General features: G+C 40.5%; 7 protein-coding genes and 1 pseudogene across 7 annotated transcripts; 5 read left to right on the top strand and 3 right to left on the bottom strand.

Moving 5' to 3' along the window:
• Positions 1-33: 33 nt before the first annotated feature.
• On the top strand, positions 34-2,119 carry LOC131790582 (failed axon connections homolog). Its single transcript, XM_059107800.2, has 2 exons — positions 34-487; positions 1,681-2,119. Exons 1-2 carry the CDS (start codon positions 51-53, stop codon positions 2,117-2,119), a joined length of 876 nt encoding a protein of 291 aa, XP_058963783.2. The 5' UTR covers positions 34-50.
• LOC131790581 (uncharacterized) lies at positions 2,109-4,872 on the bottom strand. Its single transcript, XM_059107799.2, has 2 exons — positions 4,856-4,872; positions 2,109-3,957 (listed from the first exon to the last, which is right to left on the bottom strand). The coding sequence occupies exon 2, from the start codon at positions 3,911-3,913 to the stop codon at positions 2,921-2,923; it is 993 nt and encodes a 330-aa protein (XP_058963782.2). The 5' UTR covers positions 3,914-3,957; positions 4,856-4,872; the 3' UTR covers positions 2,109-2,920.
• On the top strand, positions 4,272-5,769 carry LOC131790655 (uncharacterized). Its single transcript, XM_059107889.2, has one exon. It carries the CDS (start codon positions 4,567-4,569, stop codon positions 5,467-5,469), a length of 903 nt encoding a protein of 300 aa, XP_058963872.2. The 5' UTR covers positions 4,272-4,566; the 3' UTR covers positions 5,470-5,769.
• A 274-nt stretch (positions 5,770-6,043) lies between these two features.
• LOC131790652 (uncharacterized) lies at positions 6,044-7,229 on the top strand (annotated as a pseudogene).
• An 862-nt stretch (positions 7,230-8,091) lies between these two features.
• LOC131790580 (tubulin alpha-1A chain) lies at positions 8,092-12,265 on the bottom strand. Its single transcript, XM_059107798.2, has 6 exons — positions 12,104-12,265; positions 11,773-11,995; positions 9,724-9,872; positions 9,234-9,626; positions 8,855-9,142; positions 8,092-8,451 (listed from the first exon to the last, which is right to left on the bottom strand). Exons 1-6 carry the CDS (start codon positions 12,104-12,106, stop codon positions 8,152-8,154), a joined length of 1,356 nt encoding a protein of 451 aa, XP_058963781.1. The 5' UTR covers positions 12,107-12,265; the 3' UTR covers positions 8,092-8,151.
• Positions 12,266-13,242: 977 nt separating this feature from the next.
• LOC131790579 (tubulin alpha-1A chain) lies at positions 13,243-15,979 on the bottom strand. Its single transcript, XM_059107797.2, has 6 exons — positions 15,818-15,979; positions 15,351-15,573; positions 14,668-14,816; positions 14,187-14,579; positions 13,797-14,084; positions 13,243-13,645 (listed from the first exon to the last, which is right to left on the bottom strand). Exons 1-6 carry the CDS (start codon positions 15,818-15,820, stop codon positions 13,346-13,348), a joined length of 1,356 nt encoding a protein of 451 aa, XP_058963780.1. The 5' UTR covers positions 15,821-15,979; the 3' UTR covers positions 13,243-13,345.
• A 1,086-nt stretch (positions 15,980-17,065) lies between these two features.
• On the top strand, positions 17,066-20,155 carry LOC131790549 (tubulin alpha-1A chain-like). The gene is made up of 6 exons (XM_059107764.2): positions 17,066-17,165; positions 17,446-17,668; positions 18,190-18,338; positions 18,568-18,960; positions 19,064-19,351; positions 19,841-20,155. Exons 1-6 carry the CDS (start codon positions 17,163-17,165, stop codon positions 20,138-20,140), a joined length of 1,356 nt encoding a protein of 451 aa, XP_058963747.1. The 5' UTR covers positions 17,066-17,162; the 3' UTR covers positions 20,141-20,155.
• A 1,775-nt stretch (positions 20,156-21,930) lies between these two features.
• On the top strand, positions 21,931-24,665 carry LOC131790548 (tubulin alpha-1D chain). The gene is made up of 6 exons (XM_059107762.2): positions 21,931-22,074; positions 22,246-22,468; positions 22,794-22,942; positions 23,341-23,733; positions 23,854-24,141; positions 24,269-24,665. The coding sequence occupies exons 1-6, from the start codon at positions 22,072-22,074 to the stop codon at positions 24,569-24,571; spliced, it is 1,359 nt and encodes a 452-aa protein (XP_058963745.1). The 5' UTR covers positions 21,931-22,071; the 3' UTR covers positions 24,572-24,665.
• Positions 24,666-25,496: the final 831 nt, after the last annotated feature.

Raw genomic sequence — 25,496 nt, 5'->3', positions numbered from 1 at the left:
CACCCTTTTTTAAATTTGGCTCCGTCACGCAACATATACAGCCGTTCCTAATGGCGTTCGAACTTTATAGCGTGATATTTGCTGTTCTTTTCGCTTGTGGTTGTCTAGTTCTTCTGCTGGTGGTGCAAGCCGTTTTAGTTTCCATGAGACTGAAGCCAAAGAAGAATCAGAGCCCACGGCATGGAAAGGTTGTCCTTCATCAAATGCCTCCAAATTCCCGAGTTTTAAATGTTTCTCCATCTTGTCTAAAGCTAGAGACCTATTTACGAATGAACAAAATCCCCTATGAAAGCGACTACAGCTTTAGAATGTCGAGCAAAGGCAAAGTGCCATGGATTGAATATAATGGAACGTCCGTTGCGGATTCAAACTTTATTGTCCGTTTTCTCAACGAAGAATTTCAATTGGACCCCGATGCCCATCTGAGTGTCGAGGAAAAAGCCATCGCGCATACCATGCTCGTAACACTTGAGGAGAATACGTATTGGTACGACCTCTAATAATACATAATACATAATACACTTATCTGTTTTTACTTTAAACTGTTTGTAACAAAAAAAACATCCTCCAGGTCTACAGCTTTTGTATCCTTGAGGGTGTGGCACTGCGGTGTTAGGGGGGGGGGTAGGGGGAGGAGAGAGAGAGAGAGAGAGAGAGAGAGAGAGAGAGAGAGAGAGAGAGAGAGAGAGAGAGAGAGAGAGGGTTAGTGATTCCATGTTTGATTTTCTTTTTAGATACACAGTTGCTTTTCAATAGGGGTGGAGTTTGCACCTTGTCAAAAGCACAATCAAGGTGGGAAGAGGGAATACATTTCATTATTTTTCTCAAACAGGAACTTGCACAGAATTAGGCTGTAGAACAAGCCTAATTTTTTCGGAAATTGTTGGGTGAAAAGAGAGGCAAGTGCAAAGCACGAGTCATGTGCAAGGGTAGGAGAGCAATAAAACTTTTTTAAAAGAAAATAGGTCATGTATTTCAGGGTTTTTTCCTCTCATACAAGTGTCTAAAAATGTCTTTTTGCTGCAAATTAGGTGATGTCTACACTTGGGCAGGAGCCCATTATTCGGAACTTCCATCCTTCATACTTACCCTCTGAGTCAACCCTGTCCTGTATCTTTTTGTTTTTAGAAGCACCTTTGGGGGTGTTTACATAAAAGCCAATCATATGAGAGCTGTGGTCCTCTATTGTTTACGTCACATGCAGGCCACATGTTTTTGTGGGAAATTATAGAACTCCCTATATATCTCAGTTCTAAAAATAAAAGAATATGGGACAGGGTTGACTTGAGGGTACAATTGGTATGGAGGCTCCAGGTAATGGGCTCCTGGCTCCAGCTGTGTAGACAAGTTACATGGACTGAACAAGATTAATTACATTCACTCCACATGTTTTCCAAGGGTTATGATCAGATCTTTTTCAAATTTACAGCAATTGAAATGAACAAAACTTCAGCAAACCATTTGTAAAACTTAAGCAAAATCCAGTTTAAACCTTCCTTTCCTAACAGAATTCCAGTTTGGCTTCAGCAAGGCTCCCCTCCCTCCTCTCCCTCACTGCCTCCAAGAGCTTGCACAGTTTTCTGTTTGTCAAGGATCTCATCCATACACAAAACCACTTCCCTACAGCACTGTAATAGTTCTCCTTTGTCTTATGTAATTTTCCATTTAATCTTGTAACAGGACTCTGATATATCATAGCTTTGTGGCTGATCTGGCAGATACAAGGTCGATGTCACCTCTATTGGGAGTAACACCAATTCCTCTAAATTATGTTGTGTCATGGTTAGCATCTCATTATCTGCATCAGAACCTCTGGGGTCACGGAATTGGGCGGCACTCTAGAGAGGAAATTTACAGCATTGCAGAGAGGGACCTAAGGGCTGTATCACAAGTGCTAGGAACAAAGAGGTTTATCATGGGAAGCAAGCCATGCCTTTTAGATGCTGCAATATTTGGATTGGTTGCAGTATTCCTTTGGAATGTTCCACACAGCCCACAGGCAAAACTTATCAGGTCACAATTGAAGAACTTGGAAGCACATTGTTATACCATCAAGGAGGAGTATTTCCCAGACTGGGATGAATTAATATTGAAAAACACAAACTCTCTTGATTATTAACCCTGGTTTAATGTCCTTCAAATCACCACTTTTGTTAACAATATTGACCTTCATTATCAATACTCTTCCTATCAGTACAAGTAAATTACTAAACTTTGATGTAACAGTTTTTTTCTTGTGATCTTAAAACCACTTCCAATTTTTTTGTGCCGAAGGGTAGCATTCAGTAAAAAATTAATGCAACAAAGAAATATTCTCTTTGGTATAATGGTATATTTTCTAACTGTATGAAAATTTGACAGAGAGTAACAAGAGACCCCCCTTGAATTTTCAGCATTCCTCTCTTCTAACACCTTTCAGCTGCATTACCAGTGTTGTCTTGACTCAACTTTGAGCTCACTGATGATCTGAGTCTACTGGCTCAAGCACAGGAGTGTATGCCTCTTCTATGTCTGAATCTAAGTATTCATAAGGATTTGCATCTAGTTTTCTCAAGATATCCAACTATACACAATTTATGCAAAAAAATTAAATAAAATTGTGAAGTTGAATGAGGTTCAGGTCACTGCTCCAATTTCAACTGTTTTGCACTGATAATCAGCTGTTGTTTAATGAGCGTAAAGACTTCCATTGAAAACACCATATCTTATCATTTCTCTGAATTGTAGCTTGTACCAATATGAAATCTCAACACAAGGCATATTTCAGGGAAGAGGCCCCTGGTATGTGAATACTAAAACTCATGTCAGGGAGACTTGAATAACTGCAAACCAGTAAGGTTGAGCTTGCCTATGAAAAAGGATTACTGTTTTTTCCAAAGTGGCCTAATGATTGTAAATCCTCCAGTGCTGGTGAACCAAACTAAGTTGGTTTAATTGTGTCAAAAGGACCTCCACAACAAGGCCAATTTCCGCAATGCCACTGGCCACTTTTATAAACAGGCTTTGGTACTGGTAAATCATTTTCTGGGCAATCTGCCACAGAATTACATTCACTCCAATTACAAGCAACTTTTCGACCTTGATATTCATATTTTGCCTTCAATACCACATAACCACGACTCTTTCCTGTAACACTATCCAGTGGTAACATGGACTGGAAGAGCACTTCCATAGGAACCCAATAGGGCGGATATTTGAACCGGGCTGTGTCAAACATCAATACAGAGTTTGATTCTTTGTCCATTGCAGCAACAGGACTGAAATGACCGTCGCCTGTTTGTCCCAAAGTCTTCCTCGAGTAAGAAATTGCCATGAACTCCTCTGGATTTTCCTCATCAAACGTTTCTCCTTTAACCTCCTTGCCACCAGTGCAGACTCGCTCTAGAATCTGAATAAATTTCTTGTATTGTTCGTTCGAGTCGTTCGGTCGAACAAGGGTGGCGTCTGCTCCATTGCAGTGTGCTAAACAAACAAATTCTTCCAAAGTGATACCTGATACTTTCACGTCTTCTAGCGGACGACAACAATCTAAGAGTTCCTCGGTAAACCATCGCCAAACAGTTCTCCAGATACGTTGAGGATCTATTCGCAGGGCATTTAAGATAATCGCTAAAGTACTAACCCCGCAATAAGCTGGTTCAGCTTGAGTATTAAAGCACGAAGACAAAGATAGGTAAGGAACAGCATGACCAGTTTGCAGAGCACGGCAGAGGCGAGTCTTGGACTCCGTAGATCGGTAGTCAACCAGATTTTGAGGGAGAGAACGCCCATAAAATGTTCTAGGAGTGTTAGAAGACATTGCATCCAGTGAATGATCCCTGTTTCCCCAAATTTTTCTCCTACTCGCTTGGTAAATGTTTGATGACCACCCAGGTCTTTTTCTGAAGCGTAACAAGTACATTCCCAGACACATTCCCAGTACTTACCGAGTCTTGGCCGGCTCGACTTGAATCCGGTCTTGTGGTATAACAATCATATAGTGTCAGACAAAAAAATTTAACTCAGTTGAACCCTAACAAAAATTATAAAATAATTCAAATAGTACGCGCGCTCTGATTAGCCATAAAACCATTTTACATGAGCGTATGTAAACATTGTTTTCGTTCCTCTTTCATTGGTTATTTTATAAAAGAAATGTGAAATGGTTTCCGTGTTTACATAGCCTGATGTAAACACGCGGGAGGTTGGGAGAACACGAGATAAGCGTAGGAAACCACGACGCGAAGCGGAGTGGTTTCCAGCTTCTCAAGTGTTCTCCCAACCTCCCGCGTGTTTACAACAGGCTATGTAAACACGGAAACCATTTTACATTTCTTCAATCAAGAACACACTTACAAAAAATCCAACTCGCCACTAGAAACAAACAGAATTAAGTTATTCAAATTCTGTCCTCATTAGGAACCTGTCATTGAATTATTATAAAGAATATTAATGCTTATTGTTGAGACACAGCGGGATAGATCAGCCGCGTCTCATACTTGCTGGTGGCCGAGATTTTGTATTTTGGTGTTGAAGATTTTTGCAATTTGACGGCAACAGAAGACCACATTGAGACCATCAAATCAAATGGCAAAGTGGGCTTCATTAAGTTCGAAAGAATCATGGTTGAAAAAGCTTTCCCGTCATTTTTACAGAAGGCGCTCGATGTCGACTCTTTCATCTAAAACGGTTTACGGATCTCCGTTGTCTCGTTTTCTCGTTGACTACCGATCTAAGGAATCCGAAACTCGCCTCTGCCGTGCTCTGCGAACTGGTTATGCTGTTCCTTACCTATCCTTATCTTCGTGCTATGATGCTCAATCTGAACCTTCTTATTGCGGGGTTAGTACTTTAGCAATCATCCTAAATGCCTTACGAATAGATCCTCAGCGTCAGTGGAGTCCTATGTCAACCTGGCGATGGTACACCGTGGAACTTCTGGATTGCTGTTATTCACTTGAAGAAGTGAAAAAATTTGGAATTAATTTGGATGAATTTGTGTATTTGGCAAATTGCAATGGAGCAGTAGCGAGCGTTGTTCGACCAAATTACTCGAAAGAACATTATGATGAGTTTACTCATACTTTAGAGCGAGTTTGTACTGGTGGTAAGCAGTCTAAAGAGGAACTACTCGATGGAGAACTTCCAGAGGAGCTTATGGCAATTTCTTTTTCGAGAGTAGCTCTAGGGCAAGTTGGAGAAGGCCACTTTAGTCCAATTGCCGCAATGGACAAAGAATCAAACTCTGTGTTGATATTTGAAACGGCAAGATACAAATACCCACCATATTGGGCTCCTATTGAAGTGCTTTTCCAATCCATGTTACCATTGGATAGTGTCACTGGAAAAAGTCGAGGTTATGTGGTATTGAAGGCAAAACAAGAATGGAATTATGAAAGCGACTTTTTAAATCATGGCAAAAGACGAATTCAGTTTTTTGAAATAAAAAACACAGTCGTGAGCATGAGTATTAACAAAGTCTGCAGCTAATGCAAATTCGTCTTCGTTAAATTTTAATTCCCTTTCTTTTACAACCTGTTTATTAAGCAATATGAATCATATTGTAGAAATGTCTCAGTGTTTGTTAGAAATATTCTTCTCTGTAGAAGCTGCCAAAAAGCAATTTAAGAATGGCAAGGAGACCATTTTCCATCCGACTCAGTAGAGACCTCATTAACAACGAACTTTTATTGTTGCCGCTCTCTTCTATTCACGAAGTTACTCAATTGTTTTTTCGTCCGGTTTTATGTCTGAAGGTGACAATAAGACGGCACTTTTAATAATAGTACTTTAAACGACATGAGATTTTTTGCTGGAAATAAAAACATCATTACCGTTATCTTCGCCCGTACATGCAGCAGTTGGATAGGGAAAGATTATAAATAAAAACGGAAGAATTTAGGATCGTGTTGTGCAGTGAACATTACTCGATTCGACCCAAACCTCCCTTGTGTTTTCGCACCTTTGCGCCCACCGCACCGTTTAATATCGCATCATATTGCCCTCCGTTTTATAAACTGAACGCCTGGAAACGCGTCAGAGTGGACTCTCTATGACAAAGGGCTAACGCGAGAAACATCAGCTTAAGATTATTTACAGTGGCCAAATCACATATCAACTCGGTTGACAAAACCAAATCATGCTGTTATACACCCAACCCTAATTTGCATGACTTTTTCGGCAGGCAAAGCTCGTTATGGGGCTTCGCTCCATTTCGTTCTTTAAGTGGCGTGAACAGGCGTCTAATACAGCCTGGCTTTGATGACGGTTAACAGTAAAGGTACTGTATTTTTCACAATTTGCGGTCATAAGTTTGGCCTTTTGAATTGAAAGGTGACGGAAAACGCCATTGAGATCATCAAATCAGTCGAAACAATGGGCTTAAATTAAGTTCTAAAGAATCAAAGTTGAAAAAGCTTTCGTGTGATTGTTACAGAAGGCGCTCGATGTTGACTTCTTCATCTAAAACGGTTTACAGATCTCCGTTGCCTCATTTTCTTGTTGACTATCGATCTAAGGAATCCAAAACCCGCCTCTGCCGTGCTCTGCCAACTGGTTATGCTGTTCCTTACCTATCCTTGTCTTCGTGCTATAATACTCAAACCGTTCCAACTCATAGCGGGGTTAGTACTTTAGCAATCATCCTAAATGCCTTGCGAATAGATCCTCAGCGTAGGTGGAGTCCTTTGTCAAGTTGGCGATGGTATACTGCGAAACTTTTATTTTGCTGTGGTGCATTGGAAGTCGTGAGGGAAAATGGAACAATAACTTTGGATGAATTTGTAAGTTTGGCAAATTGCAATGGAGCAGTAGCGAGCGTTGTTTGACCAAATTACTCGAAAGAATATTATGATGAGTTTACTCATACTTTAGAGTGAGTTTGTACTGGTGGTAAGCAGTCTAAAGAGGAACTACTCGATGGAAAACTTCCAGAAGAGCTTATGGCAATTTCTTTTTCGAGAGTAGCTCTAGGGCAAGTTGGAGAAGGCCACTTTAGTCCAATTGCCGCAATGGACAAAGAATCAAACTCTGTGTTGATATTTGAAACGGCAAGATACAAATACCCACCATATTGGGCTCCTATTGAATAATCCAATCCATGTTACCATTGGATAGTGTCACTGGAAAAAGTCGAGGTTATGTGGTATTGAAGGCAAAACATGAATGGAAATTAAAAGGCCCTGCGTAAATCATGCGAAAAACGGATGCGAGTTTTGAGTAATATGAAACACCGGCAGCCCAGGCTCCAGCTGTGAGATGATCATTTTGCAAACTAAGAGTCATGGCGAAAATATAAGAGTTTGTAAGGGAATACTTACGACCGCTTCCAGGAAGTAAAAAATACAGTCAAATTCTCAATAAAAATACCTCGCCTTACTTTCATAGTGTATTACCTATTTTGTGGCCGCTTACTATGTTGCAACGAGGCATTTTAGCGAGTTATCCATCTCTAGGTTTAGTACTCCTTCTCCTAGAGTACATCATCCTTAAAGAATTTCAGTTAATTTTGGGTGAAAAAGTTCGTACATTTTTAATATCTTTACAAAAAATGTCATCTCTTTTATCAAGGGGTTACTCAACATACCAATTTTCCCCATTTGATTCACATAGTATTTTTTTGTACTTCGAATGCGAATACAGCAAGTAAGTTCTCCATCCCGCATTTTAGGTCTAGTGAGACTATATTATGGCCAGGTTCAAAGCAGGAGAAAACTCCGTAAATATTCCTAAGAATGTTTTCATCCCGATAATTAATCATTTATGTTTTTTTCTTGAAGGGAGTCATTGACAATTATTGATATCCCTGCTTTTTTTTCGACTTAAAAATATTCGTTTGGAAGGATTCGCGCGCGCTATTCGAACTGGTGCGCGAGGGGAGCGTAGGCTCATACTTTGCAGACCTCTCGTATCGCGCTCCAACTGAAAACTCGCGCGCTTCATCGCTCGCGACGCGCAACGCCAATGAGAAACTGCTCGCAAACCATCCCTGGACGCTCAACAATTCAAAACTAAAACTTTGCTTCTGATAGATGCCAAACTTCTTAATCGTGAAAAAACGTAATATGAGAACATCACAAATTTTTTGTGCAAGACATCCTCAATCATTCTAAGTTTCATGGAATAAAGTTTTAATGTTCAACTTTAAACAAACGGTATATGTGACATTTCTTTTTAGTATTCGTCTCCTTCATCTTCCCCTTCGTCATCAATCGAATCCACTCCAACCTCTTCATAATCCTTTTCCAATGCTGCCAAATCTTCACGAGCCTCAGAGAACTCTCCTTCTTCCATACCCTCACCCACATACCAGTGGACAAACGCACGCTTTGCATACATCAGATCAAACTTGTGATCCAGTCGGGCCCAGGCCTCAGCAATAGCTGTGGTGTTACTCAACATACACACAGCGCGTTGTACTTTGGCCAAGTCACCACCAGGAACAACTGTGGGAGGCTGGTAGTTGATTCCAACCTATGATAAGAAAAAAATTCTGCCAATTGAACAGACGCGGCGCGTTTTTGATTCATTTCTATACGCATTAAATACAAAAGCATGTCTGCTCACAGGCTAACTGGTACGCGCCGTGGGAGCCTTACCCGATTTCTGCTGCACGGAACGACTTAGAGTGCAGTTGCTCTCCCTTGAAGGGGATTTTTTCCCATTGCAAGTTACCCTAGTAGTCCGTAATGTTTCCCAGACAGATAACTTGAATTAAAATACCTCAGCGGTGAGAGGTTCTTAGAGAATAAGGTATCTTGCCCTATAATATAACGCCCTTAACTTTTAATCCGTAGTCTAGCTCGACAACCATCAGGCACCACCGATTTTTTCGTTCAATATACATTATTTCCTGGTAAATTGACCGGAAACAAACCTTGAATCCAGTGGGACACCAGTCAACAAACTGAATGGTTCTCTTGGTCTTGATTGTTGCAATGGCTGCATTCACATCCTTAGGTACCACATCACCACGGTATAGCAAACAGCAGGCCATGTACTTGCCGTGACGTGGGTCACACTTAACCATCTGATTGGCTGGTTCAAAGCACATGTTTGTAATCTCAGCAACTGTCAACTGCTCATGATAGGCTTTCTCTGCTGAGATCACCGGAGCATAAGTTGCCAGAGGGAAGTGAATACGAGGGTATGGCACCAAGTTGGTCTAAATAAGACAACAAGACAGAAATTGAAATGATTTTATATCACCACCGAGTCAATATGACAAGAAATGCTGAGATTCAGAGACAGTTTACCTGAAACTCTGTCAAGTCAACATTCAAGGCACCGTCAAAACGGAGCGATGCAGTGATGGACGACACAATCTGACCAATCAGTCTGTTCAGGTTGGTGTAAGTGGGTCTCTCAATGTCCAGGTTACGACGGCAGATGTCATAGATGGCCTCATTGTCCACCATAAAGGCACAGTCAGAGTGCTCCAGAGTGGTGTGAGTTGTCAGAATGGAGTTGTAAGGCTCCACAACAGCTGTGGCAATCTGTGGTGCGGGGTAAATAGAGAATTCCAGCTTGGATTTCTTGCCATAGTCCACAGACAGACGCTCCAAGAGCAGTGAAGTGAATCCAGAACCAGTACCACCACCAAAAGAATGGAAGATAAGGAAACCTTGCAAGCCAGTGCACTGATCAGCCTTAGAGAGGAACGATTAAGGAAGAGTCTGTTATGTAGCAATCAGAAAGTTGCTTTCGAGGAATTTAATTTTAATTCTATTTTTCTGTGCAGCTTACCAGTTTTCTAATCCTGTCCAGAACTGCATCAATCATCTCCTTTCCGACAGTATAGTGTCCGCGAGCATAGTTGTTAGCGGCGTCTTCTTTTCCAGTAATTAACTGTTCAGGGTGAAACAGCTGTCTGTAGGTGCCAGTACGTACTTCATCTGAAACAGCCAGTGAACAACAACTTAATTAAATTAAATTAGTTCTAAGAAAGTTCTTGCAGCCACGAGCTATAATTACTCTGAAATTATCCTCGTTATTATCGAGAATTTCGATCCTGAGAAATCTGCAAAACAAGGCTGACAGTCAAGCTTTCGAGCTTTCTTACGAGTCAATACTTTTTGATAGAGAGGGAGGGGTGGAGCAGGGTCACAGGTCCTCTTGGAACTTTCTCTCTTAACCAAGTCCTTTTCTCTCGCTTTGTATTCATTTGGACAACGTCCTTAGCGTATTTTTTAAAATTTATTTTAAAATTTTGCTTATTGTTCTTGTCCATCAAAAGTATATCCGGAAAAGTCTTATTAACACTTTCGAAAGCGAAGGTTTAACATCGCTTATTATCATTCAGCTGCCAATTTACCAAACGAAAAAGGATTCGTTTCCCAAAAAGAGGCACCAGAGACAAATACAACGCTCAAGACTCTTCATTTTCCAATTTTTCCGTACTCTCTTGTTAAGAACTGATATCGGAGAGGCTCGTCTTGGATGACGATTCATCGAACGCTAATGCATGCAAATATATTTCCTCTCCCACGTAAATAAAGATAGGAAATTAGCAATATTATTTTCGTGAGAAAGTCCTGGCGGCCATAAATTATCTATGACAAGGGTCCAATATGCAGAAAGTGAAACAATGGTTGAACAAATAAAGACGGGGAATTAATTTCGAACCCTTTAATTAATTTCCATTGGGGGGAAACTAAGTGTCCCGTAAGTAGAAACAGTTTTGAATGCATGAAATAGTTTGAAAAGTTCATTGTCTGATACTTTTGCCACTAATATTCGCACACATTCTTTTTTTGTTTTTTGTTTTCTGACTAAAGCGTTGAGGCTGACATTGACCCAGTTTTCAGAAACATGCAGAGACGTCACCCAGTCTGAGACAACTGATGGGGTAAAACATTAAATGTAACAGCTTGAACCTGTAGAGAGTATCATTTACTTTGTCTTTTTAAAACAAAGCGCTGCGGGGGCGTTTCTGGCTCAAAACATCACGATAAAGGAATAAAATTTAGAAAAGCATTCATTGTTTAAGCCTTGACTGCAAAATTAGACTATCCGACTCAAACAGTTTATTCTGACTCGGTTGCCGAGAACCGCTGGAGAATGTCTTCTTTTCGGCTAGATTAGTACCCGGTAGCCACAGCCAACCTCCTGACCATAAATTCTTCCATGTAGCACCGACACAAAACTAAACCGTTTTGCCAAACCACGGAAATTAATGTAGACTTTGATACCCTTGCCTCACTGATACGACACAATTTTACAGATGGACAATCTTGCAGGTGGGCGAGTTTTTCCTAACCGGAAGTTGACGGTGAAAGCGACTTTATTCGCTGGCAAAGCAATAATAATTACCGCTCCTCGATATTGCCATTATGGCTGGAAGTAAAAACAGCAAACGCGCTATTTCTTTCACGATTTATCTGATTTTATATTGATATTAATATTTCACTTAAGACAGTAATGTTCAAGTAAAAATTCAATTTAACACAAGGAGGTTGTCATCTGTTTATCGAATTTTGTTTTAATTTCAATAACACACTATGTCTTAAATGGTTTTAGTAATAAAACATGGACGCGAGTTGCAGTTTCGAAATTAGCAGGCAATCACCATTTCGTGCGCTGTAATATTAGTGCCACGTTAACAAAGATGAATATGGAAATGATCGATCCAAGCATATTTTCGAATTTATTCAACATTCACATCACCAGAACAAATATTTTCCTATCTGAAGGGGGCATACACTTGGTGAAGTTTAGCAATTCATTTTAGACTCCAAATTTTTCATTAAGCAGAATGTCGAAAATAAAACACAGGACTGTTCTCCTTTCACTCACCGACGACAGTTGGTTCCAAATCAACAAAGACGGCGCGAGGAACGTGTTTTCCTGCTCCAGTCTCGCTGAAAAATGTGTTGAAGGAATCATCTCCTCCACCGATTGTCTTGTCACTGGGCATTTGACCATCAGGCTGGATTCCATGCTCCAAGCAGTACAACTCCCAACAAGCATTACCGATCTGGCAACCAGCTTGACCGACATGGATAGAAATACACTCTCGCTAGCGGAGGACGTAACCAAAACTATATTATCATTTTGTATGAATTGTCAAAGTTCTTAAAACAGCTTTGTGTCCTTTGTATCCTAGAGGTGAAACTTTTTAACTTACCATTTCGGACGGTATAGAATTTAATGGCAGAGAAGAAAGAAAAACGGAAGCTGGAAATAAATGATCCCTCCTTCGACAAGTAACCGACGAACAGAGATGACTCCAAATCAAAAACTGAACTGATCATGTACCAGCTCTCTATTATATATGGTGACAATGACGTCAACGTCACCTGGAATAATAATATAAACTCAGGTATATTACAAACCTGTCTTATAAGGGGTGTCCCCTTGGGAGTTCTCTGCAGGCCAGAATTTTCAGTCGACCCTTTAACCCTAAGGAGGGGCTGGCTTCTAATTTCTTCTTGCATTATCGCCCTCAAAATGGCTAGAGGTCATGATTGTCAAGCAAATTCTCCTTGTCAGTATCACAGGAAACGTAACGAGAATAGGGTATAGGAGAATATAAATATTAGAATCAGTCGATGTCTCATAGTGGTCTCTCAGAACGGCAGATCATAGCTTCTCGGAACAAATAATTTTATCGCAGCACCTGTGGGGGAGGGGACAAAGTTTTTACTTTTTTATATTGGAACCACAAACCGGTTGAAATTATGCGTTTACCTAGATATTTTTCTCATAGATTTCTGGAAAGGTTGTTTTTTCCACAAGACTGTCCAAGCTTCGTACATGGAAGGCACTCCTTCAGCTAAAAATGGTACAATCTGTAAACCGGAATCGCCAGACTTCTAATACGGTGTTGCGGCTCTTTGAAAGGTAATATTCATTACCGATTTTTGTCTAGAAGGATAGCGGCCTAAATCAGGATCACTTCTTAGGGTCGTAATAGGGCCTGCTCAATAACTAGGTAACTCATTCCCAAACCTAAAATTTAATAAAACATCCTATTCCACCGAGGAACTTAACTGGTATTTCATGGGGAAATCTAGGAAATAGGGTGGGGGAAGTCATTATGGTCAAAGTTTAGAAAGTAAGGTTGTTCATAGTTCCCACTGGCACAGGGTTTAATTAATCTCTAGAAAAACAAATTGTATTATCATTTCCTTTTGTCATATTTAGTAAATGAGAATTCTCGGCCAAAACTGTTATTAGGAACCTACAAATGTTGTTGTTCCAAGGAAATTTCATGATAAGCTGTCACAAGCAACACAAATTCATAAAAACCACTATTCACTAGAGTCATGAAACAAACATTTATTCCTCAATCTTACAACACAATATCACAGAACTCAATCTCAAAACACAGCAGCATGAATTTTCTTCCAGGGTGGTCTTGTTTTGTCTAATATTCCTCCCCTTCTTCCTCACCTTCAGCATCAACTGAATCCACTCCAACCTCTTCATAATCCTTTTCCAATGCTGCCAAATCTTCACGAGCCTCAGAGAACTCTCCTTCTTCCATACCCTCACCCACATACCAGTGGACAAATGCACGCTTTGCATACATCAGATCAAACTTGTGATCCAGACGGGCCCAGGCCTCAGCAATAGCTGTGGTGTTACTTAACATACACACAGCGCGTTGTACTTTGGCCAAGTCACCACCAGGAACAACTGTGGGAGGCTGGTAGTTGATTCCAACCTGCCGTACATGACAAATACATTTGTTAATTAACAAACTTTAGATTTGGTAAAGTAACAATACATTGCTCATCATTCTCTAAAGTACAAAGGGCCTTTAATCGAAGAGAAAAAAAAAAAAATATATATATATATACAGCTTAATCACTAACCTTAAATCCAGTTGGACACCAATCAACAAACTGAATGGTTCTCTTGGTCTTGATTGTTGCAATGGCTGCATTCACATCCTTTGGAACCACATCACCACGGTACAACAAACAACAGGCCATATATTTACCATGACGTGGGTCACATTTCACCATCTGATTGGCTGGTTCAAAGCAGGCATTGGTGATTTCAGCAACACTCAACTGTTCATGATAAGCTTTCTCTGCTGAGATCACTGGAGCATAAGTGGCCAGAGGGAAGTGAATACGAGGGTATGGCACCAAGTTGGTCTAAATGAAATAACAAGAAGGACGTTATAAACATAAAAACCAACAGGAATCATATTCATTATGTACTGGATGCAGGAATGTCAAGATTCAAATATACCTTACCTGAAATTCTGTCAAGTCAACATTCAAGGCACCATCAAAACGGAGTGATGCAGTAATGGACGACACAATCTGACCAATCAGTCTGTTCAGGTTGGTGTAAGTGGGTCTCTCAATGTCCAGGTTACGACGGCAGATGTCATAGATGGCCTCATTGTCCACCATAAAGGCACAGTCAGAGTGCTCCAGAGTGGTGTGTGTTGTCAGAATAGAGTTGTAAGGCTCCACAACAGCTGTGGCAATCTGTGGTGCAGGGTAAATAGAGAACTCCAGCTTGGATTTCTTGCCATAGTCCACAGACAGACGCTCCATGAGCAAAGATGTGAATCCAGAGCCAGTACCACCACCAAAAGAGTGGAAGATAAGAAAACCTTGCAATCCAGTGCACTGATCAGCCTATGAACAGAACATTAAAAATTAGACTATCATTAACCATTCATGGAAAAACAACTTAAAACAAATACACCACCAGCACAATACTAACCAATTTCCTGATCCTGTCCAGAACAAGATCAATCATTTCTTTTCCAACAGTGTAGTGCCCACGAGCATAGTTATTTGCAGCATCTTCTTTACCAGTGATCAACTGTTCTGGGTGGAACAATTGCCTGTAGGTGCCAGTACGAACTTCATCTGTCAGAAAAAAAAATTTTGAGGGTGAGAATTCATCAAGTTAAGAAAATCAGCTTCACAATTCGAAAATATGACGGTTTCAGTAAGGTCAAGTCTGTGCGTAACAGCGAAAATTCTAATGTTAGTTGCGTTGTGTTTACAGTAGTCAAGGGGCAGTTGCTATGCAGGTTACCAAACAACTAAAGTCAACCGATCGTACGAGTTATCTCCCAAAAATCGATGGTTTGAGAGAAAAGTGCTAAAAAGTAGAACTATGAGTTTCGTGTTGAACCAAATGTTCGAGAATTGGTAGGTTTTTTAATACTTCAACGAGCACAAAGTACAAATGAGATTGTTAATTATTAAAATGCAGTAGCACAAAGGAGTCTTCTTTCTCGTGACATATAGAACGAAAGCAGAATTAAAAAATTTCTAAGGATCAAAAGCCTAGTGTTTAACTGCTATTGATAAAAATTCATATAGAATCCTGCTAGTACTAATCTGAAAGCACTTAAGTGCTCTAATGAAGAAATGAACTGGTCCTCGTTAACTTACCAACGACAGTTGGTTCCAAATCAACAAAGACGGCGCGAGGAACGTGTTTTCCTGCTCCAGTCTCGCTGAAAAATGTGTTGAAGGAATCATCTCCTCCACCGATTGTCTTGTCACTGGGCATTTGACCATCAGGCTGAATTCCATGCTCCAAGCAGTACAACTCCCAACAAGCATTACCAATCTGAACTCCGGCTTGGCCAACGTGGACAGAAATACACTCACGCTGAAATGGAAGGAAACAAATTTCGATATTTCGCAACACGAATGTTCCTTAACTATGGGTATAAATCAAAGATCGGTTTCTGGAATTGTAACATGATAATAAAACAAACGAATTCCCTTTCGTTGCAGCTTGAAGGGTAATTTTTGCTGATCCCAGCTAAATTTCCTCGACGGAAAGGCACAAATTTTACTTTCAAATATTAAGATTTGCGGGACTCTAGAACTAAGAAGGACAATTTGCTTACCATGTTGATGCAGAATTATAGCAAAATGAACTGTAGAAAAATTTCTCTGTTCAAAATATCGGACGAAAGAGTCTTATATCGAAATGCGACGGCTTCGACGAAAGACAGTGCGACCGTTGAAATTAATGCAACCTCAAGTTTAGGCGCGTTTATAAGGGCGCTCTTCGTAGCAACCACGTGTTGTGGGTTAGTGACACAATGAATAATGCATAAATTTGCTTAATGCACTTTCGGATTTGATTGTCTGAATCAAAGAGGCTTGAATGTCAAATAAATCAGTTTATGAGCGAATTGAAATAATGATCCAACGTTAAGTAGAGTACCGATGCGTTGAAGAGAAACTTTTGATCGAGATTGCTTCTTACCTATACCCTCCCCTGCTAGAACACGCAGTTTGTCTTCAAGAGATATTGTTTATCGTTGTTTGGGGTGTGTTTGGTCAGTGCATAAATTATGTTCATTTAGTAAAACCACACCCGCTTGTTGCTTGGAAACAGGTTAACCACTTGACATGTGAAAAGCATCCAGGGAGGTGACGTAAAGTTTTTTTACAACCTTCTCCCTCCAAGGGAGAGTAGTTTGCCCTCTGTTCAGAATATATCAAAGATGGTGACTCGGTCATACGGGACGACGAGACTTTATGCACAAGAAAGCAGAGATATTTTCTCTTTAGTCTCTGGCCGATACCATAATTTATTTCACTGGATACAGGAGAAAGAGCTGGTTAGCGGAAATAAGCTGGAATGACCGAAGAGGCAGCTATATTCGCTCTCTCTCTCTCTCTTAGCAGTCTCCCATCGTTTTTTCCTTTCGCTCCCTTTGTTTTTTCGCTTGTTTTCCTCATCGATTGCCTGAAGCAAACTTGGTTTTCTCTCCTTTGCAATTTTCTTTTTACATCAAGTATTTGAGTAGCGTTTCAGTGTAATATTCACAAGCAACAGACATTGTATAGTCATCGTTATGTAAATTTTACTTTTGTACTCGTGAGGGAGTACCAAAAAAAGGCTGTGCCTAGTCTAGTACCCAGATCCTCTCGGGGAATTATAACTGCTTACAACTGCTTAGCCGTGAAAGCTCTAGGCATACTCGATTATGCTTATCGTCTCGTTCGAGAGGAGTTTATTTTAAAATCTTCCGAGATTGAAAGAAAGAGAAAAAGAAAAACGATTTTAATTCGACAACAGTTTTGATGGCAACTTTTGCCAGGCTCTTCCCAAGGATAGAGGCTTGCGCGCGGATAGCAAAGGCTCGAGAAGCACCGTTACTACTTTTCGATAGGGATATAAGTCAAAATTTTTGATTTGAGACACATTATTTTCATCCAAACAACTTTTTTCAGCTGAAAATGGTAAGAGTCTCAATCAGCTAGTTTTTATGGGGTTTCTCGGCAAAAGGACGTTTACTCCTATGAAAAAAGCGGAGATATTTTAGAACGCCGCCAGTATGGCGGTCTTGCCGAATCCAGTTCGCGATTGATGGTTACAAAACGGCTGCATATCCTGGCAGTCACTTTACAGTGTGGTTTACACAGTTTTCAGAAAATCGCGTAAAAATTCCTTCACTTTAAAACTTTGTTTGGTCTTCCGAACGAATCCTTTTTATAGTTTTCATCTTTCATTCTCATTCAGCGCGAGTGTATTTCTGTGCACGTTGGCCAAGCCGGAGTTCAGATTGGTAACGCTTGTTGGGAGTTGTACTGCTTGGAGCATGGAATCCAGCCTGATGGCCAGATGCCCAGCGACAAAACAATCGGTGGAGGAGATGATTCTTTCAACACATTTTTCAGCGAGACCGGAGCAGGAAAACACGTTCCTCGCGCCGTCTTTGTTGATTTGGAACCAACCGTCGTCGGTGAGTTAACTAGAGCGAAGAAACTTTTAATGGACATATGGAGGCTTGTTGGTTCTCGTAAGAAAAATGTAAAGAGATACAACTTCAGTAGCCTCTCGGTATGTTGCAGTCATGAACGTTATGATATGATGGAATCATAAAACTGGTGAGATTATGGTACAGGATGATACAAGTATGAACCAAGTTGGGCTATTTTACCAATTTATCTTTTGAGAACACCGCCACATCCCATAAAGCGCTACAATTGCAGTTACAGTTGGCCCTTCGTGAGAGCGATAGACGAAGGGCTATGACAATCGTTCTGACAAAGGGCTAACGCTCGAAACATCAGGTTTTAAACTCTTTACGGTGGCCAATTTACGTTATCAGCTCAGTTGATAATACTAAATTACCCTGTTATACTTTCCCACTGACGCAGCACCACAGTTTCTATAGAAACTTACCCCTTTTTTTCACTTGCAGTTACAGTTGCCTGTTTTTATGTTCTATAAACAAATAGTATCTCCTTCGATTTTCATCAGATGAAGTTCGCTGTGGTACCTACAGACAACTTTTTCACCCAGATCAGTTAATGACCGGCAAAGAAGACGCTGCTAACAACTATGCTCGTGGGCACTACACTGTTGGGAAAAGCATTATCGATCAAGTTCTTGATAAGATAAGAAAACTGGTAATTATCAACTATTAGATTTGATTTCGCCTGATAACGTACGTTACCGATGCCGAACTTCTTTGTTATCTTTCAAGCTGAAAGGCTGAGGTGGAAATAGCTGTAAACCCGGAAGAAAGTTGTATCAGAATTAAGTTAGTGACGCCGATTTGTAATAAGTCATTATTATAAACCATTATTATCAGTAATATTTTTTGGGATACGACTTTTTACATTGATTTTTATCAAGGCTGATCAGTGCACTGGATTGCAAGGTTTCCTTATCTTCCACTCCTTTGGTGGTGGTACTGGCTCTGGATTCACATCATTGCTTATGGAGCGTCTGTCTGTGGACTATGGCAAGAAATCCAAGCTGGAGTTCTCTATTTACCCTGCACCACAGATTGCCACAGCTGTTGTGGAGCCTTACAACTCCATTCTGACAACTCACACCACTCTAGAGCACTCTGACTGTGCCTTCATGGTGGACAATGAGGCCATCTATGACATTTGCCGTCGTAACCTGGACATTGAGAGACCCACTTACACCAACCTGAACAGACTGATTGGTCAGATTGTGTCGTCCATCACTGCATCGCTCCGTTTTGATGGTGCCTTGAATGTTGACTTGACAGAATTTCAGGTAAGGTATATTTGAACCTTGACATTCCTGCCTCCAGTACATAATGTGTATGATTCCTGTTGGTTTTTGCTGTTTAAAACATCCTTCATGTTATTTCATTTAGACCAACTTGGTGCCATACCCTCGTATTCACTTCCCTCTGGCCACTTATGCTCCAGTGATCTCAGCAGAGAAAGCTTATCATGAACAGTTGAGTGTTGCTGAAATCACCAATGCCTGCTTTGAACCAGCCAATCAGATGGTGAAATGTGACCCACGTCATGGTAAATATATGGCCTGCTGTCTTTTATTCCGTGGTGATGTGGTTCCAAAGGATGTGAATGCAGCCATTGCAACAATCAAGACCAAGAGAACCATTCAGTTTGTAGATTGGTGTCCTACTGGATTTAAGGTGGGTGGATAACTCTTGAGAAGCGGAGCAGTCTGTTTCAGTTAAAATTAAATGAGTGTTGAAAATGTTCGCCTTAAGTATTTTAAATTGAGATGTTTTCACAGGTTGTAAGTGTAGGAGCAGTAGTCTCCCCTCTTCTTGATGATTATCGGAACTAAAAAGAAATATTGTCTACGTAATCTGATCCTGCGGTAGGGTGCTTGAAAAAGCCCGGCTTTGATCAACAACTAAAAGCCCTATGGTTAAATGCTTAGAATATCTTAGTCGTTTTACAGGTCGGCAAGAGATTGATAGAACCAGACTTTTAGTTTTCAGTTTTAAAAGCCTCCAAGAAAACAGAATTAACTTTGAAATTGATCAATGCAATTAGAGTTTAGCCTTTCTCTCTCGGCGTAGAAAACTCCAATGGATTATAACAAATTAGTTGAGAGATTCCGGGCTTTCATTAATTTAATTATTGATTGCTATTTTACCTCATTTAATTTTCAGGTTGGAATCAATTACCAGCCCCCCACTGCTGTTCCTGGAGGAGATCTGGCCCGAGTTCAACGTGCTGTGTGTATGTTGAGTAACACCACAGCTATTGCTGAGGCCTGGGCCCGTCTGGATCATAAGTTTGATCTGATGTACGCAAAGCGTGCGTTTGTCCACTGGTATGTGGGTGAGGGTATGGAGGAAGGAGAGTTTTCTGAGGCTCGTGAAGATTTGGCGGCATTGGAAAAGGATTATGAAGAGGTTGGAGTGGATTCGGCTGAAGACGAAGGGGAAGGGGAAGATGATGAGTATTAAAAATCTTCATCTACTGGCTTGGGTGTATGTGGGGGAGGGGAGGAACAGGGGAAGTGTTGTCGAAGCAAAGTAACCTTGATTGGCATCCTGTTGCTAAACGAGACTCACGGTTATGAACGAAATCTACTCCCAATCCTAGAGGCTTCGTTCCAAAAAGGTGCCAAGATATTTAATCCCATTTGATGACGGATTGTATTTATTCTAGAAAATTCTTTTATTTTACCAACTTGTTATATTCCTTAGGAAGGTGCGATTTTGAAATGAGTATGACAGTCACTGGGGTGATCTTAGGAAAGTCCTGAAGTTTGAGAAGTATATACATATGTTGTTAGTGAAGGTGTGATATGTTAATAAATTACCACCTTTTGCGAAAATGAATTAAACGCTACGCCTCTTCATTTGAGTCCAAGATTAGAATGCAAGCGGCTGGCAGTTGTATCGATCCCTGACTTACTAACCCTGACCATCTCCCACTCACTGCCATAGGAAGCTCAGTTGCAAAATACTACAGTTTAACCAACTTGTAATGTGGCATACAGATTAAAAATGTGATAAAAGAGCGTAAGACTGCAATCCTTGTTCGTTTGTTACCACTGATCAAAAGAGACACGGAGAGGGAAAAAAATCCTTCAGACGTCATTTGCCATCAAAGCAAATGTAATATGTGCTTTCGTTAAAAATAAAAAAAAGGGTGAATTATTTAAAAATACCTTGAGCTGGTCTACACGAAAGTAAGTCAATGCACTTACAAATGGCGTGTGTTGTTTGGTTTTGTTATCGGCAGCGTATCCCGAAACTAAGACGAACAGAAAAATTTCATTAAAAAAACTAATTGTTCATTGTTTCACAAAACATTGATATTTTTCTCAAAGGAAACTTAGTTTCGAGTTAAAAACAAGAAAAGTGAAAAGGGCCACGTTCCCCTTCATTCGTCCACCCTCAGCCCCGCCCCCTTGACTCCTTCAAGCTTAGCCCCACCCTTGGTGATAATTTGTAACATGCATCACCTTTGCGACAATTATTACGCAAAAAGCACGGTAAATCTGTTAAATACATATTTCAGCATGATACACTTACCAACAAGGGTGTACAAAAATCTATTCACGTTTAAAATGTGAAACTGTATTCATAGTATTTACTTATCTATTCTGGTTTTAGGCACTATTTGGGTAACATTGTAATTTAATCAGAGAAACAGCATTTGAGTTCATATTTGTAGTGAAAATGGTAGCCTGTGTTCAACTTAGATCCAACCACGACAAATCACCATATCGCAAAAAACATTCTCAATTTTATGCCGGAACTCCCAAACAATGGCAGATGGAGGTCTAGTTACATTCATTATAATTCATTAAAAAAATTTGCATATATGCAGGCAGATAGTTTTCATATGCTGAGCACAAATTGACAGATGTCTTGAGCGAATCTTTTTCTGGCTGTATGCAAGAGCAATCCATATTCTTTTCTCCCTCGAAGGTTTCAATCTGAAAATGCCCAGAGCATTCGCTTTTAGGTTGCTAAAACAAAACCGGCGCTAAATGAAATTTTCATGAATGGAAAATCACATTGTTACTTAATAGAAACAGCATCACACGGCGGCTTACTTTGGGGACCACAATTAATATGAAATTTTTCACCCTGAGCCAATCAGATAACATAAATAAAATATTATTTGTGCCGACATAAGTCTCCAGCTGATTTATCTTTTCAATCTTTTTGATTTTATGTTAATTTTCGTCACCATATAAACTAAAACCACTTAGTTTCCCCGTCACCTGCCATGCAAAGGAATACAATAGCCTTGCTTCATTGATTATGTTCAAACCACTCCCGTCTTCGAAAGACGTTGCTGCTATTTCGGAGCTCGGAAACTCACCAAAGTTTTCCCTCGCTAATTTTTGGACAAGATCCCCAAATAACGTTATTTTAAAATGGTAATACTATTTTTTTTTCCAAATGCGATCTTTTGTACCGGGTTTGGAATAATTACAGGCAAACGCTTCTGATCATTCAACTCTGATATTGCGAAGAAATCTTTTCGGAATCATTTCCATATTTTGCGCAATATGAAAATTTAAGCGCTCCCGTTTTTCCTTCCATTTCAGCGTGAGTGTATTTCTGTCCACGTTGGTCAGGCCGGAGTTCAGATCGGTAATGCTTGTTGGGAGTTGTACTGCTTGGAGCATGGAATCCAGCCTGATGGTCAAATGCCCAGTGACAAGACAATCGGTGGAGGAGATGATTCCTTCAACACATTTTTCAGCGAGACTGGAGCAGGAAAACACGTTCCTCGCGCCGTCTTTGTTGATTTGGAACCAACTGTTGTCGGTGAGAGGCGTTTGGAATTTTCCTTTTATATCACTCTTTGAATTAAAGTTTTAAAGAGCGAATGAAAATTGTCAAAGTTTGGCGTTGCCTGTTTCCTTTGAGTTTTTTTCTTACAATCTCATTAATGATTAATTATCGAGCTCAACCAAAACATTACAGTTCTGTTGATAAGCAATATTGGTATGAAATCTGTTTAATCTTCCTTGGTTAGATCTGAATAATGCACCTGACTGACTCGAGCTGAGGCATAACGTAAAATACACAAATACTAAAAACAAAAAACATTATTGTTGTAATTATATAGCATTATTTTTCTGTTTTTTAGACGAAGTTCGCACTGGCACTTACCGACAGCTGTTTCACCCAGAACAGTTGATCACCGGCAAAGAGGATGCCGCTAATAACTATGCCCGCGGACACTACACTGTTGGCAAAGAAATGATTGATCTCGTTTTAGACAAGCTGAGAAAGTTGGTAAGAACGCTCGCATATGACTTAACGCTGTTGTGGCAGACTGTGCTTAAAAGCAGAAATCAGATAGCACAATTAGAGATCGTGCTAGTTACAGGATACACCACACAAATAATGAACCGGCTTTGTCCTAATGAGCCAAAATATAAGCGTTTATTTTCGATTTATGCAAAACGGTGCTGAGAAGTAGCTAATATCAGCAGTTACTGCATTCTGAGGAGAAAAATGATAATTGGTCTTTTTTTGTCGTGTGATAATGATATTATCAATAATGATGACAATAATGATTATAATAATGATAAACACCGGCAAGTTCATAAAGTCAACAAATTCAGCAGCTTGTCCAAGTTGACTGAATAACTTTAGCCAAACTAGTTAAACTTTTGATTTTCTTGGTCTAGGCTGATCAGTGCACCGGCTTGCAAGGTTTCCTTATTTTCCATTCCTTTGGTGGTGGAACTGGCTCTGGATTCACATCATTGCTCATGGAGCGTCTGTCTGTGGACTATGGCAAGAAATCCAAGCTGGAGTTCTCCATTTACCCAGCTCCGCAGGTCTCTACGGCGGTTGTGGAGCCTTACAACTCCATTCTGACAACTCACACCACTCTGGAGCACTCTGACTGTGCCTTCATGGTGGACAATGAGGCCATCTATGACATTTGCCGTCGTAACCTGGACATTGAGAGACCCACTTACACCAACCTGAACAGACTGATTGGTCAGATTGTGTCGTCCATCACTGCATCACTCCGTTTTGACGGTGCCTTGAATGTGGACTTGACAGAGTTTCAGGTAAGCTGTATCTGAATCTCAGCTTTCCTTATCATGACGATAAGGTGGTGATATAAAATGGGTATCACTCCTGTAACAGGTGTCAAATCATTTTTATATCTATCATGTTGTCTTATCTAGACCAACTTGGTACCATACCCTCGTATTCACTTCCCTCTGGCCACTTATGCTCCAGTGATCTCAGCAGAGAAAGCCTATCATGAGCAGTTGACAGTTGCTGAGATCACAAATATGTGCTTTGAGCCAGCCAATCAGATGGTAAAGTGTGACCCACGTCACGGCAAATACATGGCCTGCTGTCTTTTATTCCGTGGTGATGTGGTGCCCAAGGATGTGAATGCGGCCATTGCAACAATCAAGACGAAGAGAACCATTCAGTTTGTAGACTGGTGTCCAACTGGATTCAAGGTTTGTTCCAAGTAGATGTCCTCAGAGAATGATACGTAGTGTACTGAATGCTGGTGCAAGTATAAACTATTTGAGTTGTACAATCAGCTGCGCTCCGTCTCTTAGCTTAACAAGTTTTCTGTTATAGGTTGGAATAAACTACCAGCCTCCCACAGTTGTTCCTGGTGGTGATTTGGCCAAAGTTCAACGCGCTGTATGTATGTTGAGTAACACCACAGCTATTGCCGAGGCCTGGGCCCGTCTGGATCACAAGTTTGATCTGATGTATGCAAAGCGTGCGTTTGTCCACTGGTATGTGGGTGAGGGTATGGAAGAAGGAGAGTTCTCTGAGGCTCGTGAAGATTTGGCAGCATTGGAAAAGGATTATGAAGAGGTTGGAGTGGAATCTGCTGCGGGAGAAGGCGAAGATGATGAAGGGGATGAGTACTAAGAACTATCGTCTGCTGCAGTTCAATTCCATGTTAAAGTCTGTAATGGCGCAGAGAATTAGAGAACGTGAAAACAAAAATAAAACATGTCCAATAAATAATTTGTATGCATAGTTAGAAAAGAGATCAAGTCTAAGCAAGTGGGTCGTCAGCCGGCCGGCATATTTTGGTTTCGATGACACAAAACGATCAGCAGTACTGTTACTCCTCCTCAATCGTGGGGGGATGTTAGTCAATCGCAGACTACTCCTGACCTCCCACCTCCCCTCCCCTCCCCCTCAATTCGCCGAGTATCCTTGACAGGTTGTTGGTGGCCATTCATACCCCTCAGACGTTACCTCATAGTACACTTGAAAATACTTAACGTAACGGTTACGAATTTATGATTCCATGAGTGTGGGTTTCAATTCTTGATGAGAAAATAAAACGACTGTAATGTTTTTCTCCTATCTACGATTATCGATGCGAGAAGAAACTCGTGAGAAAACTTAGAATCGGCATTTTTTTTTCTGCAAAAAGAGGTAGGTTGCTTTTCCTACTCCTTTCGCATTTGTCTGCTTCAGTATAATAAACAAGAAGAGACTGGAGAGACTGTCTGAGTCACGAGGCGCATTTTACTAGAGAAAGAGTAATTCGTGCGTGCAACATTAGGCTTGATCCACACCATGTAGGATTTGCGATAGAGAGATCAAGGAAAAGAGAGGATGGTAAGTGCTTTGCTTTGAGGGAGCTTGCACGTAGACTAAAGAAGAACGGCCCTTTTTTTGGAAAAATTCTCTTTAAATTCTTACAACTTCGGTTTTCCAAGAGCGGTTCAGTAAGGCATGTTTCCTTATCTTTCCCCTCTATTTCCTATTCACATGTACTAGACTATTACAGTGTATACAAAAAAGAAATGGGTTGACTGAGAAGAAAAAAAGACTGGGC

This window comes from Pocillopora verrucosa, chromosome 2 (genome assembly GCF_036669915.1).
Source record: "Pocillopora verrucosa isolate sample1 chromosome 2, ASM3666991v2, whole genome shotgun sequence".
In the NCBI taxonomy this organism is placed as follows: Eukaryota; Metazoa; Cnidaria; class Anthozoa; order Scleractinia; family Pocilloporidae; genus Pocillopora; species Pocillopora verrucosa.
The sequence above is the reverse complement of the archived record's forward strand: the minus strand, read 5'-3'. Positions and strand labels throughout refer to the sequence as shown.